This window comes from Hippichthys cyanospilos, chromosome 16 (genome assembly GCF_059441005.1).
Source record: "Hippichthys cyanospilos isolate Australia breed blue-spotted pipefish chromosome 16, RoL_Hcya_1.0, whole genome shotgun sequence".
Lineage (NCBI taxonomy): Eukaryota > Metazoa > Chordata > Actinopteri > Syngnathiformes > Syngnathidae > Hippichthys > Hippichthys cyanospilos.
The window spans coordinates 18,217,139-18,235,053 of NC_142384.1; the positions used below are offsets into that span (position 1 = coordinate 18,217,139).

General features: G+C 48.4%; 1 protein-coding gene across 1 annotated transcript; it reads right to left on the reverse strand.

Moving 5' to 3' along the window:
* Window positions 1-16: 16 nt before the first annotated feature.
* On the reverse strand, window positions 17-16,293 carry LOC148411146 (uncharacterized). Its single transcript, XM_088436127.1, has 42 exons — window positions 16,062-16,293; window positions 15,029-15,199; window positions 14,276-14,432; window positions 14,155-14,182; window positions 13,295-13,394; window positions 13,160-13,207; window positions 12,982-13,074; window positions 12,819-12,882; window positions 12,435-12,533; window positions 12,186-12,329; window positions 11,315-11,410; window positions 11,115-11,233; window positions 10,883-11,035; window positions 10,450-10,623; window positions 10,186-10,359; window positions 9,916-10,030; window positions 9,647-9,840; window positions 9,437-9,558; window positions 9,064-9,133; window positions 8,654-8,814; window positions 8,460-8,568; window positions 7,587-7,718; window positions 7,314-7,520; window positions 6,950-7,087; window positions 6,765-6,888; window positions 6,522-6,693; window positions 6,174-6,386; window positions 5,568-5,712; window positions 5,266-5,472; window positions 4,924-5,028; window positions 4,346-4,498; window positions 3,999-4,247; window positions 3,538-3,750; window positions 3,250-3,462; window positions 2,959-3,120; window positions 2,752-2,880; window positions 2,427-2,515; window positions 2,216-2,339; window positions 1,859-2,067; window positions 1,353-1,461; window positions 1,104-1,276; window positions 17-783 (listed from the first exon to the last, which is right to left on the reverse strand). The coding sequence occupies exons 1-42, from the start codon at window positions 16,215-16,217 to the stop codon at window positions 525-527; spliced, it is 6,072 nt and encodes a 2,023-aa protein (XP_088292253.1). The 5' UTR covers window positions 16,218-16,293; the 3' UTR covers window positions 17-524.
* Window positions 16,294-17,915: the final 1,622 nt, after the last annotated feature.

Consider the following 17,915-nt stretch of genomic DNA (forward strand, 5'->3'; position numbering starts at 1 on the left):
AGGAGAAAGTAACATGTAGAGAAGGATTCCAATGTACTTTAATTGCTTCCAAACGTTTCAACGTGTCTCAAGGTGGCAGGTGCACAAATTTCAAAAAGCACAGCAAGACGTGTCAGGAAATCTTTCTGATGTGTTGAAAAACACGCGTGAGCGAAGCTGGTGTTGACGTGGCAAAACTGGAGTGTTTGGGAGGCAAAGTATAATGTGTGTGTGTGTGTGTGTGTGTGTGTGTGTGTGTGTGTGTGTGTGTATATATATATATATATATATATATATATATATATATAAAATCTGGGATTGAATGTCTTGTATATAGGTCGTAGGTCATTGGGTCACCAATCACCCCCACCCCGCCGCTCTTGGAGCAAAAAGGTTCTAACCCTTACACACTAAAATTTTTGTCGCTAAAAAAAAAAAAAAGGACGTCAAGCGATATTTGCTGAATTTCTTCTACTACTCGGAGCGTCGGACAGGTCGATCGCACGGCCAAGCGACGGGTGGCGCTCTTAACTTGCGCTCGGCGGTTACTCGATGGGCGGGCTCCGGCGGAGCTCCTCTTCGGAGGCCCGGGGTGCGGCGGGAGTCGGCGAGTGGGCTTTCTCCCCTTCCTCCTCCTCATCTTCCTCGGGGATCTCCAGCGAGTTCTCCAGCGCGGCGCTCCTGCTGCGGCTCACGCTTCCGCCCGCCAGCGCCCCCAAGCTCCTCAGGGAGACGCCACCGCCGCTGAGGCTCCCGCCACCACCGCGAGGCCCGGAGCCCCCCAAACCGGGTTCGCCGCCACGCCTGGACCGCACAAACGGGAGAAAGAGCAAGCGGAGGAAGCTTCAGATGGAGAGCGAGCGACTAGCAGAGCGTTTGGACACCTAGAGGAGATAAGTGCAAATTCAAATTTCTAGCTACTTGTATGAATGTGAATGAATTTAAATTTTCTAGATCATGTTTTTCAGAAATTAAAAAAATACTTTTCCAGAGCGGATGCAACTTAAAAAAAAAATCTATGACTTGGTGCCAGAAATATACATCCTGAAAAGATGAACTTTTTTCCCCACAGATACAATTTTTCCCTGCACGAGGAGGAGGAGGAAAATCGTTTTCGGGTGGACCTGAGTTTGTTCCTGAGCGCGGCCAGCTCCCGGGCCAGGGCGTCGTTGGCCTCGGCGGCCTCGTCCAGCTCCCTCTGCAGCTTCCTGCGGGCGGCGGCCGCGCGCTGCGCCTCCTCCTCCGCCTCCTCCAGCTGGAGCTTCAGCTGCTTGACGCGCACGTTGCTCTTGTCCGCCTGCGGCCGGCGGCATGAGGCCACGTCACCGCCACTCCACGCCCTGCCCCGCCCCGCCACGCCCCGCCACGCTCACCTGCTCCTTGAAGAGTTGCGCCCGCTTGCGCTCGTCCTCCATCTGGCCGCTCAGCTCCTTCAGCTTCTTCTCCTTCTGACGCAAGTTCTTGGCCGCCGCTTGGCGCTCCCTACAATTATCAGACCGCTTTGAAGGGGCCGTAACATGAAAAGTCAACTCTCTGGAGCTTTTAACCAGAGGTGGGCAGCGTCACCAGAGTCGCACTTCCTTCGTCGTCGGTCCGTCATTTTTTCAAGCCGTACGAAATTGCAATCATCTTATTTTTTGCCCAACCTTCCGCCGCCACTGAAGGGCCACATTTGACCATTTTTTTTTCTGGTCCATCATTCGTCAGGCGCCGATCTTATGAATATTAATTCTTTTTATTTGGACGGTCCCCGTTTTTTTAACATTCCCATCATCGGTCGGTCCGTCGGCAAAACGGGCGTCCGTGGGCGACGGACGGCCCGTCCTCGCCGATCAAGCAGCCACACACCTCCGATTACGAGACGCGCGGCGCTTTTGACCTGCTCTCGGCCTCCTTCTGCTCCTCCATCTCCTTCAGTTTGCTCTCCAGGGCGCCCACGGACGATTTGAGCTTGGAGCGGCCCTGGCCTTCCATCTCCTGGACTTTGGCCTTCAGCTCGCGGTTCTGCTTGTCCAGCTGCTGTCGGGCCGCCTCCTTGGCCTGCGAGGACGCTCGCTCCGACGTCAGCTCGGCGCTCAGCTGCTCCGCCTGCGAGGTAGCAGACTAGCTCGTTCTTGCTAATTCTTGTCAGCCGTTTTTCTGACTGAAAATCCATTGCAACGTATTTTCGCTTGGACAAAAGGGAAAATACATCCCTGGCATTGAATGAATTAATATGAAAGGAAAAAAACATTGCCTGCTGCTGGCTCTTCCTCAGACGCTCGTTGAGGTTGATCATGTTGGTCTGCTCTTCCTCCAGTTCTTCCTCCAGATGGCTGATCTTGGCGTCCAGGCGCCGCTTCTCGTCGGACATCATGGTCCTAAAAAAAGACGGGGCCTTCAAAACGGAACGCTGCTCGCAAAGCCTTTCGGGTATGGGCCGCGAAATTCTGGGAAGGTGCGCTTACTTTCCGGAGGAGTTATTGGCCAGCTCCTCGGCCAGCTCGTCTCGCTCCGCCTCCGCCTGCTTTCGGGCTCGCTCGGCCGCCGCCAGCATCTAAACGACGGTTAGAAGGCTCCGTTAGCCTTTTGTGAAATCCGAATCAAGAACGTGACGTGGTAGAACATCCAGAAAGAAAGAAAGTAACCCGTCGTACCGTACAACAACAAAATGAGAGGAATCGTATCATAATTGCAATCAATTCTAGCATATCATATGAAATGAAAAAGCGTCGGTTCCGCTCGCGTGAAAAGCGATGAGCGAAGTCGCTCGTCCGCTCGCATCCGTCGCACCTCGTGCAGCTGCACCACGTCGGCCTCCGTCACTTTGGATCTGCGCTCGGCCTCCCTGGCCGAGGCCAGGACCTCCTTGTGGGCGGCCCGAGAATCCTCCAGCTCCCTTTGGAGATCTTTGACCTGGCCCTGGGGGTGAGGAAGACGCAGACGCCGTCAGCAGATGTGCGAAGGCGAGGAACCTGACGGAATGTTGGGCTAACTGGCCTGGATCTTGCGCAGCTGCTTGAGCGCCTCGTCGCGCCCCCTGTTGGTGGCCTCCAGCTGCTCCTCCATGTCCTTAAGTTCCCCTTCCAGCTTCTTCTTGACGGCAGACGCTTGAGCGCGCTGCTTCTTCTCCTCCTCCAGCTCTGACTCCAGCTCACGTAGCTGACCAGGAATTGGGAAAAAATTCCAATTTAAAATAAAATTGTAGTTGGCGTCAATGGCGATTCTGGATAATGTTTCCATCGACGTCTTTTCGTGTTAATGGCGCTCAGCGTGTTAATAAGGTTGCACCTGCTTAAGGAGCTGCTTCCTCTTCTCCTCGCTGGTCTCCTCGCGGGCCTGCAGGTCCCTCTCGTGCTGGGCCTTGAGGGCTTGGCCGTTGACCTCCAGACGCAGCTTGGCGTCCTCTGCCACCTGCAGCTCGTCCTCCAGTTCCTCCATGTGGGCTTTCATCTCCTCCACCATGGCTTCAAGGCCTCGCTTGGCCTTCTCCAAGTCGTGGACCTGAAAGCGGGAACCGCCTGCGTCGATCCAAAAAGATCGCCGCTTAGAAAATGCGGCGGCCTTATGGAGACTTACGCTGCGTCCCACGTCATCCTTGGAACTGATGAGGTCCTCCATCTCAGCTCGTAGGCTTTTGGCGGTCTTTTCAGATTCCTCCAGAGCGTCCCGGGTTTCCTCTAGTGCTCTGGACAGAGCCAGTACTTTGGTCTCCTTCTCCCTGGCCTCCGCCTCGGCTCGATCTCGCTCCTCGGCAATCTTGCAGGACACCGCTCGCTCCTCTGCCAGCATCTGAAGAACATCGTCAAAGAGGAGATATTAAGTTAAATATTACGGGACTGAACGAGGGTGGAGGTAAGGGGCCGCTAGGTTATGGCGAGACTTGAAGGAGAGAAGAAGGATCCTTAGTTCAAAGTCTGCTGTTTCAACCGGCAGGATGAAGGGAACTTCCCTTGAGGAACGCCAAACTTAACTAAGCTCAGCCTAGCCAAAGTCTGTCAGTAGCAAGTTGAAAGGGTCACACTTATCTGGAAACGCACCTGGTCAAACTTCTTCTGCTTCTTCTCCAGGTTGGAGACGAGCTGCCTCTGTCCATCCAGGTCCACGAGGACGTCCTCCAGCTCCTGCTGCAGTCTGCCGCGGCTCTTGTCCAGCTTGTCGTAGGCCGAGGCCTTCTCCTCGTATTCGTTGTTGGCCGCCTCCAGGTCTCGCAGTAGACGCTTCTTACCTTCCTCCAGTAGCTCCACCGAGCCCAGGGACTCGTCCAGCTTTTTTTTGCAGTCGGACAGCTGATGGGTGACAGCGGATGTGGTCAGGTGTCACGAGTCGTACCGTCTTGCCTACGTGTCTGTAGTTGCGTAAGTGGATTTCGCATGGGGTTCCTGACCTGCACGTTAAGGCTGGACACCTGCCTCTCCAGAACCCGCTTGGCCTCGCTTTCCTCCTCCAGCTGCTCCGTCAAAATGATCCGGTCTTCCTCCATCTGCCGCAGACGTCCCGCCGCATTCAACTTCTGACGCGTCTCCTCTGCCAGGAGCTCCTGCATGGTCACCACAACAACAACAACAACAACAAAAAAAAACGGTTAGACGCAACTCAGTCTATTAGCTGTTAGCTCTGTTGTTGCTAACTTAAGAGAAACAAGCTGCCAATTAGCTTATGTCTTAGCTAGCAGTTTATTTAGTTTTACGCATTTTCACCTCCACTACTTTGTTATAAGTAATTATATCCTCTTGTTTGTTAGCTAGCTAAGCTACCTTTAATTTTTCCAGGTCTGTTACTTAAGCTAAAGCTAGCTGCGTGTTAGCTTATGTCTTAGCCAGTTTTAGTTTATTCATTTCTACGCATTTTCAGCTACATACTTTGTTATGAATAATTACATGCTTGTTGTTAACCAATGTCATATTAATGTTTTTATTTCTTTTGAATAATGCGCCGCACATGACACAAGTGCCATTCATTCACCTGAGTGTCTTGGAGCTGCGAGGACAGCCCGGAAACATCTTTACTCAGCTTGATATTCTTTCCCTCAGCTTCATTCAGAAGACTGTTCATGTTTTCCAGCTCCACCTTGAAGATCACAACACAAGAAGTAAGAAAACGTTGGGGGGTTTTGTCTTTAGTTTCTCATGATAGTAAAGTTTCCGCCGTGCACAAACTCATCATCTCCTTGCAAGGTTTTCTGTAGAACATAAGAAAATTCTGGTCTAGTCCCTCTGATAGTCCAGAAATGTGTATTGAGCTGTACTCTTCTATTAAAACTCACTTTATTCGCAAGGGTAGCTTCTGGACAAACATTTTACATACGGCCATCTTGGAGACTTTCTCGGCAAGTTCGTTCCTCTGCCTCTCGCTCTCGTTGAAGCGAGCGTTGACGTCGTGCAGCTGAGCGTCCACTTTCTTTTTCTTGTGTTCCACTTCCTGCTTGGCGGCAACCAAGGAGCGCAAGTCGGCAGTCAGGTCTGAAGCCTCTTTCTCCAGGGCTTGCTTGGATTTCTCCAGACCTGCCCGAACCTGAAACGGAGGCCATTTGGCATCGTTTACTGTATAATGTGTAGACACTTCTTGATTGTTTTGCATGTGGTACAACATTGATGACAGGCGTTTACTCTCTTGGCCTGTTCCAGCTGCTCGGAAAGCTCCTCCACCGCCTGGCTGTGCTTCTGCCTCAGGTCCTGGATTTGGGCCTCGTGACTGCGGCCCTCTTCCTCGATGGCCTTCTTCAGCATGGCCACTTCCTGCTCGCGTTTTGCCCTGGTGAACACAAAATGTAGCCGGACCTTGAAATGCTGAGAGGAATGCTTTCACAATTACAACTACTAAGAGTCTAGGACACCAAAACTGGTGGCAACCTGGATGTGGCTTCAAAAAAAGTTGAATGGTATAAAATGGATTCTTAAAGTATACATCCTAACCTAAACCATGGGTTAGACTACTTGGGGGAAAAAAATGGATTATCTGAGAAATCCTTTCAATCTAAATGGTGGCGCAAAATCGAGAGACGAGTATTCTCCCAAGTCCAATCCCGTTCTGTTTTTGATGTTTCCGTCCTGCAGAAGCCTGACAATGATCCTGGTCATTTCAGTCGGGTCATTAGTGTGAGAGTTACATCGAAAACAGGCCGGACAGGGGCTTTTATATTTATTTTTCCTGAATACGGAGACATCCTGTGGGATAAACCGTAATATTTTCTACACTAAAGACCGGAGACCGACCGTAGCTCCTGCTGGGCTGCAGTGGTGTCCAGGCTGTCCTCCAGTTCGGATCGCAGGGCATTGAGCTCCTCCCCAAGGTCCCGCTTCGCCGCCTCCACCTTGGCCCGAGCCCCTCTCTCTGCCTCCAGGTCCTCCTGGAGCTCGGACAGCAGGGTCTCAAGCTCTCGAACCTTCTTAACTGCCAGCCCGCGCTGGTTGCTCTCCTCGTCCAAACTGTACAAGACCACATTTGTTTGGATCTCCAGATATGACCAGGACTTAGTGCTTTTGTTTCTTTTTTTTATTACCACGTGACTTGTCAAACATTTTGGATCCATGAATTGACCCAGTTGAGGAGAAGCATTTTACCGGGCCTGCGTAGCCTGCAGCTCGTCTTCCTTGGCGGCCAGTTGCGCTCGGAGCTCGGCAAGTTGAGCTTGGAGGTTGGCCAGCTGCTCATGGAGCTCGGCCAACTCGGCCTCCAACTTCCTCTTGGCCTTCTCCATGTCCAGGCGACCCTTCTCCTCCTTCTTGTAACGCACTGGACACCAGAGAGGAAGGAGCCATTTCAACACGGCTGTTGGAGACAAATCTTTGCTTCTGGCGACTGACCCTCCAAATCGGAGATCATAGACTCGTGCTTGGCCTTCAGCTTGGTTAAGTTCTTAGACTTCTCTTCCTCCTCGGCCAGGTTGGAGTTTAAGTCGGCCATCCTCTCCTCCAGAAGCTTACGCTCCTAGAAAAAGCCGGCTTTTACAAAACTCTACTTAGCAACTCCAAGTCAAAAGGCCTAATACCTTCTGCAGTTTGTTGTTCTGGTCCTCCATGAGCAGAACATCCTCCTCCAGTTTTTTCACCTTTCCCTCCACAGCGACCTTTTCGAGCTGCAGCTTCTGACGAGCGTCTTCTTCTTCCGCCAAGTGCGCCTCCATGTTCTGCATTTATAAAAAATAAAATAGAAATCGGGGTGGCTATACTAAGTTGTTTTTTTGTTTGTTTTTTTTTCCACCACTTGCGACCTATTTTTTGTGTCGCTTGTTGCTAGGCAGATTTCACTGCGTTCAAGACCGCCTTATTGGGCAATAATGAGCCAAGTAAACTTCTCACTTGAATCACTGCTCTGTATTTACTATAAACTGACGTTTGTGTCTGATAAGCAACCTGCAGCTGCTGTTCCATGTCCTTCCTCTCCTGTTGCAGGGTGGCAGCGCGCTCCTCCTCCTCTTCCAGGCGGGCCTCCATCTCATGCAGGACCTCCTCAAGCTCCTGCTTCTTGGCCTCCAGGCGCACCCTCATCTCCTCAGCCTCTGCGTACAACTCCGTCTCGGCGTGGAGTTTGCTCTCCAGCTGGGCTCGTTCCTCCATCAGCTGTGCACCAGAAACACGCTCTCGTTCATATCAGAACTTTTTTTTAACGTCTACGAAAGTTCCGACCTGCGCGTGTTTCTGGGTGATGTCCTTGAGTTCCGCCTCCTTCTTGGCCGCCACTTCCTTAGCCGCCTTGAGTTCCTCGTCCTTCTGGCCCATTTCTTCCTCTTGGCGGGTGACCTGCAGCAGGGGCTTCACCTGGAGAGAAGCATCAAAAACCATGCCAAATGACAGATTCCATCAAAGGCCACACCCTCAAAGCAGACGAGCCAATCACAGCACAGAACAGTCATTTGAAGCCGTCAATAATCAAGTACACCCTTTGTCTGCTCTCAGGTAAGAAAAGTACTTGGATGATCTGCCATATAATACTGTTCTATTGTTACTTTGTTCATAGAAATGCTATGCTAAGCTAAAGAGGCTAGCTATATAATCCCATTCTCTGCCAATTTCCAAATGCAATGATGCTTTATTGTCGCGTTTGCTAATCAGAACGCGAACCTAAGATACTGAGCCTACATGCACCTGGTTTCAACATTTTTAGTCACATGACTCGACAGCCACACAATTTGATCTACTTTGATGTAAGCAAAGCATTTGTATTATGTGTAACTTGTTAGATTTTTAATCAAAATGGTAAAAGCAGTATGCTGCCAACCAGGTAAGCTAACTAGGCTAACTAAGTTATCCTGATTGGAACATTCAGGTGTATATACACATATAGTCTATTATATTACAATCAAATTATATGTTGTTGATACTATGCTTTACCACGAGGCCTAGAAAGCAAATGAGGCCAGCAAAATCTTGAACCGTTGGTATACAACTATTGCTTTATACTTTTATCAAGGTTGTGAGATTGAATTGAGAGCTAACGCTTTCACTTTGTGATGTGCACACCGCTTAGAATCTTCATTTATTTGCCGATGAGACTCAAACCTTGGTGAAGAGCCTCCACCACTGCCAATTCTTAAGTTTGAGATAGCAAGCGCAGTTCCTCTGGATCACCTTCATGGCACTAAGCTGTTGCTGACGTTTGCTAAACGCCCTAGGAGACAAAAATAAAAGGAGAGATGCTGGACCGAGTATGTGCACAAAACAGCCATAACTACAAGTATTTGAGTGGGTCGTACTTGCGGGCCAAGAAGCCACGGGCTTGCGCCTGGAAGGAGATGATGATCACGGTGAGCTTGAGGTCTCGCTCTTCCTCCAGCTGAGCCAACACCCCCGTCCGGAAGAACATCTTACTCTGGCCGATGCGATACAGGTTGGGGTCCAGGTCCAAATGCTTCACCTGGACAATAGCAATCAGCATCATCAATACGTAAGAGGGACGCACAAGAGACTTGATAAACCATAGGCCTTTTTCACGCTTTCATTTGGAGATGCGTTTTTCTTGCTCTCTTGTAGGAGGTACGGATAAGGAATGATCGGTTGAAGTGCGAATTTGACAACTTGCAACTTCATCATCTATTAAGCTCAGTGGGACGCTTCCGATGTAGCGATGGGACTTTGTGGTGGTTGATATCAATCTTCGTCTTACCATCAAGCAGCATGCCTGCTTCCCATCCATGAAGCCCTTCGGGATTGCGTTTGCTGCCAGGATCTCGTACCTGCACACAAAGAAGAACACCTGGGATTTACAGTAACAAAATGGTGAATAGAAACAATGCCTGAAACAACAGCAGCAACAACAAAAGGAGAGCAAGATCACCGAGAACATGAACAAGTGCGAAAAAAAACTCAAACACCAATCACAATAACAAGAATGAAAAGAAAAAACAAGAACATAAGAAAAGGAACATAACGAACAAAACAGAACAAGAACAATACCAAAAAATAGGAATATGAAGAAAAAATAGCAGAAAGAACAAGAAGAAGGAGAAGAAGAACATTAAAAAGAAAGGTGTTTGCACCTTTGCCTGAACTCCTGGAATACGATGCGGTTTGGAAATCCCTGCCTGCAGATCCTGATCCCCTCCAGCACACCGTTACACCTAAGCTGCTCCAGAACCAGGTTGGCATCCATCTTACCCGCCTGTGGCAGCCCAAACGCACAATCAGCGCCCGACGCGTGCGTATAAGCGGTATATGCTTATATAGTGTAAAAGCATGTTCTGGCGTACCCGCTTCTCGTGGTTGGGTATGATGCAGCGCACAAAGTTGGGTTGCGTGTTGTGCAGCGTAGTCATCAGCTTCCCCAGGGACTCCTTATACAGCTGGCCCACCGTACGAAACATTCCCTTCTTGGACTTGGTGGAGGTGGGCGCCGAGCTCTCGGACATCTTGGCCATGGTCTCCAAGCCCACCACTCGATCCGCTGATGGGGGGAAAGAGGCACGCGGACGGAGTCAGAACCGAGGTCCGGGCAGGTCCGGCCGCTCAAATGACCGACCGTCCTTCCACAGCTCCTGGACGAAGTTGCTGGAGGAGTTGCTGAGGAGGGCGGTCACGTTGTCATTCAAGGGGTCCATGTTCTTGGTCAGCCAGCTGGCTGCGTTGTAGTCCACCTGGAAGACAAAGGTCCAAACAACGGCATGTCTCCACCGCAGATTTTGTAGCATGTGTCAACAAATGTGCCGGTGAGACCATCTTCATGACTTACAGACATTGTCAAAAAGTGCTCAGGATCCTAAAAACCTAAGTCACCTCTCGTGATGCTCACCTTTCCGGCGTAGTGCACAACGGTGAACATCAACTTGTCTTTGTGCTGTTTGGGTTTGGTGAACTTGACGTGATTGGCGTGCGTGCTCAACAGTTTGTCCACGAAGGAGTTGTCGGTGGCTTTGGGGAACCAGCATTCTTCATCCAGCAGGGCCAGGATGCCCGGCGGGTTGTTCTGGAACACCAAGCGCGTATGCCTTCAAGGACGGAACCTCACATTCGCGTTCGAATAAGCAAACGGAGGAAAAAAAACGCCGGTCCCGACCCCCCTCTCGATGAGTTCGATGCAGGGTTGCAAGTCCAAGCCGAAATCGATGAAGTTCCACTCGATGCCCTCGCGCTTGTACTCCTCCTGCTCCAGGATGAACATGGTGTGGTTGAAGAGCTGCTGAAGGCGCTCGTTGGTGTAGTTGATGCACAGCTGCTCAAAAGAGTTGTCCTGGGATGCGGCGGCGCAAGACAAGGATCGCAAAGAAAGAACAGTTTACAAGTTGGCAGAATTTTTCATTCGTTTTCAAAACACGAGCCACCTCCAGAATCATAATCAGCGGCTGAGAAGAAAGAAGTAGAAGAGCGGTACAAGAATAGCTGCGACGGAGCGCTTGGCATCGAACCACATGCTGCTTCACAAAGTCCCGACAAAAGACGTGCACAGCTGCAGCTTCCAAGGATAATTTTCCATCGCGGTGATCAGTCACCTCGAAGATCTCAAATCCGGCGATGTCCAAGATCCCCAGGAAGGACGAAGACTGCCTCTTGCTCTTGTCCAGGGTCTTGTTGACTCGGGCCAGGATCCAGCGAAAGAGACGCTCGTACATGGCTTTAGCCAAGGCCTCCACCGCAAAGTCGGCCTGGCGAGACAGAAAAGATGCAGACGGGTTACGTCTTCCAGTTTGGTATCTTGACATCTGTTCTTGGTGGACTTCCTACCTGCTGCTTGGTCTGTGCCTTCTGGACCACTTCCCGGCCCACTTTGATCCTGGGTGTCAGGAAGGCCCTCGTGAAATCAGTCACGTTGATGCCTTGCAGGTGACACACCTTCTGGGCGGCTGATGCCAACGTGGAATGACGAGGAACAATTTTGATTTCCTCGAAAATCAAAACGAAAATCTGAGGCGAGTTCAAAGTACCCGTGTTGTCCGGCATAGTGGCCTGCTCGGAGTTTCTCTCCTTTTCAAACTTGACGTTCCCCAGCTGCAGAACCGTGGAGACCACCTTCAACATCCCTGCAGAAGCAGGCGGAACATTTCACTATCCGGCTCTCAAAACTCTGATTTTAATCAATCGCAGAGACAAAATCTAAAATGCCCGATTGTCAGTGAAGGACCATCAGGTAGCAGAACTGGAGCTTGTGTTTTGGATTTATCCAAGACCAACCAAAAAGTTATGTCGACTATTGCTTCTATCGAAGAAGAGCCGTGGAACGGTTCCTCTGCAAGACGGGCACTACTACACGAATGAGGGTCTGTATCTTTCTCAGAAGAACTTTGGTAACATTGAAAAACTGGTCGTAAACTTCATCTTGGTTTGCTCTTCGGCATGGTCATCCATAGCTGCTACTTGGCTTTCATAGTGTAGGTCTTTGTATCACATAAAGCTCGTGACACTTCAGAATGGTGTCAGAACCTGTTTGTTTCTGAGGCACCAAGGACTGACCAACACATTATTTTGGCTTCATTGAGGGAGGCGCACCAGGTGGTTGTCCATCTTGCTCAGTGGAACATCAGGAAGAGTCCTTAACCCTCATCCTGATATGTTCCTCAGTTTTTCACATAGGAAGATCCTTCTCTATGGGGGTTTCTGAAGACCTATGCTCTCATCTCAAGGTCTACCGAAACCTTCTACCAATTTAATAAGTACAGTTTGAAGGGCGGGCCAGAAAGGAGGGGCTCATCATTGAAAACCAATTCTAATAAACTCAGGAAGGGCTGGAACCGGACCTCAAACGCAATAAAGTGAACGACTGCCGCCTTGATGGACACGACAGATATTAGGGTGTACCAATTCTCTCTTCCTCTGTGAATCCCATGATCTCCATGGCCTCCAGCGTCTCCCCAAACAGCTCATCATCCTCGATACCGGGCACTTCCACATGTCCCGCCACCAGAAAACGATAACTGCTGAAGCCCTCCAGAAGAAGCTCCTCTGAAACACAATCACATACAGTACCGGCTCATTTTCGGAGGTCCAACTGGATGATCGTTAACCTTCGAGAAACTGAGTTTCCAGTCGGCTTGGTTGTCTGCTCACCTTTCATTTTGTCTTTGGCTCCGGCCACCATGTAGTAGAAGATGTGGAAGGCTCGTTCTGTGTTGGCCTGACGGATACAACGAGACTTTTCCAGAAGGTCTTATCGGGTCAAGAAGAATTTCAATGGATTTTCTTAAAAAAAAAAAGACTGTTTTATTATGGAGTACATTTTAAAGCCTAACGCTACGACTAGAACCATAACGGACTAAACTAAGAGCGGAATCACAATTTCAGAAGTCAGTTTAAAGAAAGTTAGCCGCGTAGAAAAAAAAGTATTTGGTTTTAACGAAAAAAAGTTGGCAACTGCTCTTGAAGTTCGGAAGGCCACGTCTCGTTTTGCGATACCACATATGCCGCGACTGTTTACGTGACCGGTAAGGATACACGTGTCAATGTTTGCTCCGACCAGATATCCGGTCACGTCGAAGTTGAGCTTGATGAACTTTCCCTGCAGGAACAAGCGGGTCACACGACACCTTTAATTACTGAGGGAACCCCCCGTCAAAATTGTGGCGAGTGTCAACTTACGAACTGATTGACAATTTACAAATCGTGACGAGTTGTCGTTCTTGATGGTCTTGGCGTTGCCGAAGGCCTCCAGGATGGGGTTCGCCTGCAGCAGCTGCTTCTCCAGCTCCCCCTACGGGCACAGGCAAAAAGTGCGTTCAGCGTCTCTGCGGAAAACTGCAACGCGGCACTATCGTAAAAAGTCATTCGATACTCACGTAAGCCAGCGATGCGGCCGGTTGCTGTTGTGCTTGCTGTTGTGCCGGCTGGAAAAAATAACAAAAGGCATCAATCGTGAAAACGGCGCACCCCAGGTCTCTATTCTTGATCCTGAATATATTCTTCAAACTCACAGGATTGGCTTCCTTTTTGCCTTTGTGTGAGGAGGCCACCACGGCCAGGTACTGGATCACCTTCTTGGTGTTTTCTGTCTTGCCTGCTCCGGACTCCCCACTAAGCGTCACCAGAGAGACAGGTCTTTTAAAGCGTGTTGCCTACAAGGACAACTGTATTGGAAACATACACAGATTCTCTACTAATAGATCGGGACCCTAAATTAGGCCTTTTGCGGGTGGGTTGCGGATAGATTTTTGAATGCATATTATTTCTGTTGGAATAATAATGTATATTGTGCAATTAAAAAGTCATCATCTTGACAACAAAGCCATTCAATACAACGGTATTGACACTGGAAAGTTGAGACTGACTGATTAGTCAGACTGGGAGGCAATGGGAGGAAAGACTGACTGTCAAAGATGCCGTGTGACATTTGTGCCCCCTGCTGGCAAGAATGGCTGTTGACGTGTTGTCTGGACAAAAAGGTTTCCCCAGCTTTAAAAGCTTGCTTTAATATAACCAGCAAGACCAAAAATGTGTTTGTTTTAGTTGATGTTTGCTCCTCAGCACCAGAAGTAGCCTTTAAAGATTTGCTATTCTGAAAGATGAATGTACTCCTCTGAAAATTAAATGATAAGAAATATGTACTTTTTGAGGAAACATCAGAATCATACAAGATTCAAATTCATTTGTATTTTTGTCATAAATAAATGACCAAAATATCAAATAAATACATTGAAAATTTACGTCAATAAAACACATTTTTATCAATCAATCAAATTTGATTTGTTATTGCTTGAAATAAAGCAGGATTTGGATGCGGACATTTTGTGCGTCTATTGTTTGCACTGTGGCTGCTCGCTTTTGTGTGACTCACGTGCAGAGGATGGACTGATCCTCGCGGTCTGCCAAGCAGAACAGAGCAAAGATTAGCGGCTCTAAAAAACAAGCGCGGCGGGCGCTGCTCCATGTAAGGTCAGGAAGGAAAGGCGCCCGACCTTGCATCATGTTCCTGTAGGCGTTGTCGGTGATGGAGTAGATATGAGGCGGCACTTCGTGACGCTTCTTGCCCTTGTACATATCGATGATCTTCTCCGAGTAGATGGGCAGCATCTTGTAGGGGTTAACCACCACGCAGAAGAGGCCCGAGTACGTCTGCGACACGCAACGGCGGCATGTAAAAAAACATCCCACGACCGGCCGGAGATGATATTCTCCGCTGAGGAGATCAAGCAAGACTTTGGGGGACGTGTGCATATAAGGAGCGTCTTGGCCTCTGTACTCTTCACCTTATTAGCCTTGGTGGGATCAAGTGGAAAAAGGCAAACGTAAGCCCGATGAGTCCTCCGGAACATCCCCGACCTGACGGGGCTACGCTCTTAACGTGCAATTGCCGTCATTTTTAGAAGAGTAAAAAAGTCCAATTTTTTAGATTATGTTGAGAAAAAAGTTTGATTTTGAAGATTTCTTAATATGAATTTTTTTTTCTGAGAAAATAATGTGTTTTTGTCTTTAAAAACTTGTCTTTATCGGTGACGTGATTGAGTTGAGGCCTTATATGCGCAATGTGAATCACCGCTGGTTTTTCATTGATGCTTGGCGTCGCGTTCGCTGTAAAATAGCACACATGACGCCAATTGGCAATTAGCGTGTCCTCTGTGTCCACTTGGCCGCCGTGGCCCCTGGGACAAAATTCGCCTCTGCAATCTCATGAAATGGAAAAAGTTGGTAGTAAGGCATGATTGTCTCACGTAGATGAGGCTGGAGAAGTATCGCTCCCGCAGGTTCTGCAGGACGGAGGCCTCGTTGAGAAAGGTGAGGGCGGCCATGTCCTCCACCTTGCTAAACTTGGGCGGGTTCATCTTTTGGATGTCTTCCTTGTTGACCGTCGCCTTGCGCCCGTTGGACAATTCCACCAGCACCTGCAAGAGATGACCGCCGCGCTCAGTGGACGCCGTCACTGCAAAGGTACGCTGAGGCTTTTTACTCGAGATGAGCCGGTACCCGTACCATGTATCGGCACGGGATCGATACCCGGCCTCCTTTCAAGGACTGAGTACTCTGGGCTGCAGCTGATATTTGTACTGGCCGCTCTCTTGGAGCTGTTTTACTATTTTATTTTTGTGTGTGTATCAAAAGAAACAGTGGTATCGGTTCTTAGTATCGGTGACTACTCGAAAGTTGAGTATTTGTACTGGTCTTCAAAAAGGGTTATCAAACATCCCTACTTTTTACAGAAAGAAAATACAGTACTGTGTTAAAGAGGAAAAAAAGATGACCAAAATCTCATATTGGTTTAGAAACTCATTCATTGCCAGCCCAGTTTGTTACTGTCATTGGCAGTGAATGAGTTAACATGTGTTTCTGCTACTAGTTATTTGCTGCAAGTATTGTCAATTCTATTCATTGATATATGCCAGTGACGTGCTGTGTAGTTAGAGGTAGTATAACTTACTCACTCACTGCCAGCTCAGTAAAAATGGATCTTTGACGTCTACAGCCGTCAATGGCAGTGAATGAGTTAACATATAACTTGTAGTTACAGCATTTTACTTAGATATCTGTGGTGGTGGTGGTGGTGGTGGGGAGGGGGGGGGGGGGTTCTAATTAAAAATAAATTATGCTTGATGAAAAAAAATAGTAATCTTATGAGAACATATTTTTACTTCTTGCTTAAAAAGGTTCCCATGAAAAAAAGTCATCAGAATATATAAGTCGTGACAGCATGTATCAAAATTGCGCATGTCCCGAGCATCATACGGTAGTCAAAAAGGTGAATGTGACCTCATCGCCCTTCTCCTCCTTGACGCTGGCAGCCTCGAAGCCTTCCTTCTCGGAGGGGATCCACACCATCTTCTTGGCCGCCCAGTCGGCCTGCGCCACGCCGCTGTTGCGGAAGTCGTTCTGCAGGAACAGGAACTTGCTGTCGTCGTCCGCCATGTCGGGAACACGCGCCTCCAAATGGCCGCCGGTGGCTGGATGGGATTCTGCCGCTGGAAGGGAAGTCCGCTCGAGCTCGGGTCTGGAGAACATACCCCGGCAATGTGACGCAACGTACCAAGACTGTTTTCAGTTATACAGTATTTAGTTTTGATCCGGACCGTGAGATGATTTTGTTAAATAAAGTATAAAAATGAGCTGAATTATTTCAGTAAACGAAAAACTTGAAATGTTTTATAAATTAATAGTTGCAAGTATTAAAAAGAATAAGGAATTTGAAGATGTTTTTTAAAGTTATATGAATATATGCCACAATTATATTGTTCCGACCCATTTGGGATTAGCTTTTCCTCCATGCGGCCCGCAAGTTTAAACGAGTTTGACACGCCCGTTTTAGATGAAAGACATAAAAAGAATTTTTCAGTTGAAAAGGTTCTTTTCTTCCTTCTTGAAAAGAGGAGAAAAAGTTGTAGTAGTTTTTCAGAACACTTTTCTCCAAGCATAATTATGGATAGCTCATTCGAAATTTGCAGTAGTATGTCTCCAAAATTAGTCAACATTTTCCTGAGCGACAAGTTTTTCAGGATCTGGTTTTTGAAAATAAGCTGTGATCTTAATAGACATCAGTTGTATACATTTAAAAATGAGTAATTTTACCCGAAAAGTAAGAAAAATGTCAATATTTATCAGGACCAAAGGTTAACTTTTGAGAGAAAGTAGGTGTCTTGTCAAAGTATACATGTTGCAGAAAAAAACCTTTGCTGGAAAAAAATTTACTGAGAGAAAGAAGTAGTATTTTTCGGAGGAAAATATCCTACTTTGCAAAGCCACACACCGCTACTTACTGCCTTCCTCGGTGGAGGCCACAATGAGGCACTCTACGCTTTGAGCTGCCGCCGCACAGTCGCCAGAAAGCCAGCAAAACGCCGGCCAGGATAACGCAGATGTGCCATGCCGGGATGCCCATGTTTGGCCGGCCCGATGGCTGCCGCTCGCCCGCCGAGGGCCGATGGGCACCTAGCGCCCACCGCCTGCGCTCGCCGCCTTATAAGGCGCGGCAGCCCTCGTGTCCAGCCAAGCTTGGCGTTTACACCAAAAAAACGGACGCCACACCCGAGGGCACTGCGGGGTGACCAACAGTGCCTGACACGGGCATTTTTCACGCCGTTGCGCTTAGGAAAATATACATTTTCTCACTAAATCAAATTTTCACGATAAAAAGTCAAAACGAATCATGTAAAGTCACCCTAAATAGTCCAAACCAATCATGTCAAGTCATCCTAAAGTGACAGCACTTTAAAAGTCACTGTTTTGTTTTTGGATATCATCCGAAATCAGTTAGTTCAAATGCAAAATAAAATTTAAAGCGAGATGAAGAATAAAATGCCACTCACTGTACTAAAGGTCAGGTGGGTTCCTCAGCGCCGGATGGAGAGCTCACGGCAAGTCGATGCCACTGATGACGAGGAGGAGAGGATGCGGGTGATAGTGAGGAACTTACTCCTCCTCCCCCCACCCCAAAAAAAAGTCTGACCGTGACAACTGGGCCTGGGACCGGACCTTTTTGGTCCAAATTTGGCAGCAACACAAAAGCCTTCAAAATTCCATTCGGCAATAGAGAAAAGGAGTTTATGCTCAAGAGCCACTTTTGATTTTGAACAAGTATAAAAATGATTACAGTATAATGTTTATAACTAA

Excerpts from the sequence above, each read along its gene's own strand:
- LOC148411146 (XM_088436127.1), bottom strand. The coding sequence starts at position 16,217 with ATGGCGGACGACGACAGCAAGTTCCTGTTCCTGCAGAACGACTTCCGC. Across the intron at positions 5,713-6,173 it reads GCAGCCCAGCAGGAGCTACG|GGCAAAACGCGAGCAGGAAG; the intron begins GTCGGTCTCCGG and ends TGTGTTCACCAG. Across the intron at positions 5,029-5,265 it reads AGAAAGTCTCCAAGATGGCC|GTGGAGCTGGAAAACATGAA; the intron begins GTATGTAAAATG and ends GTGATCTTCAAG.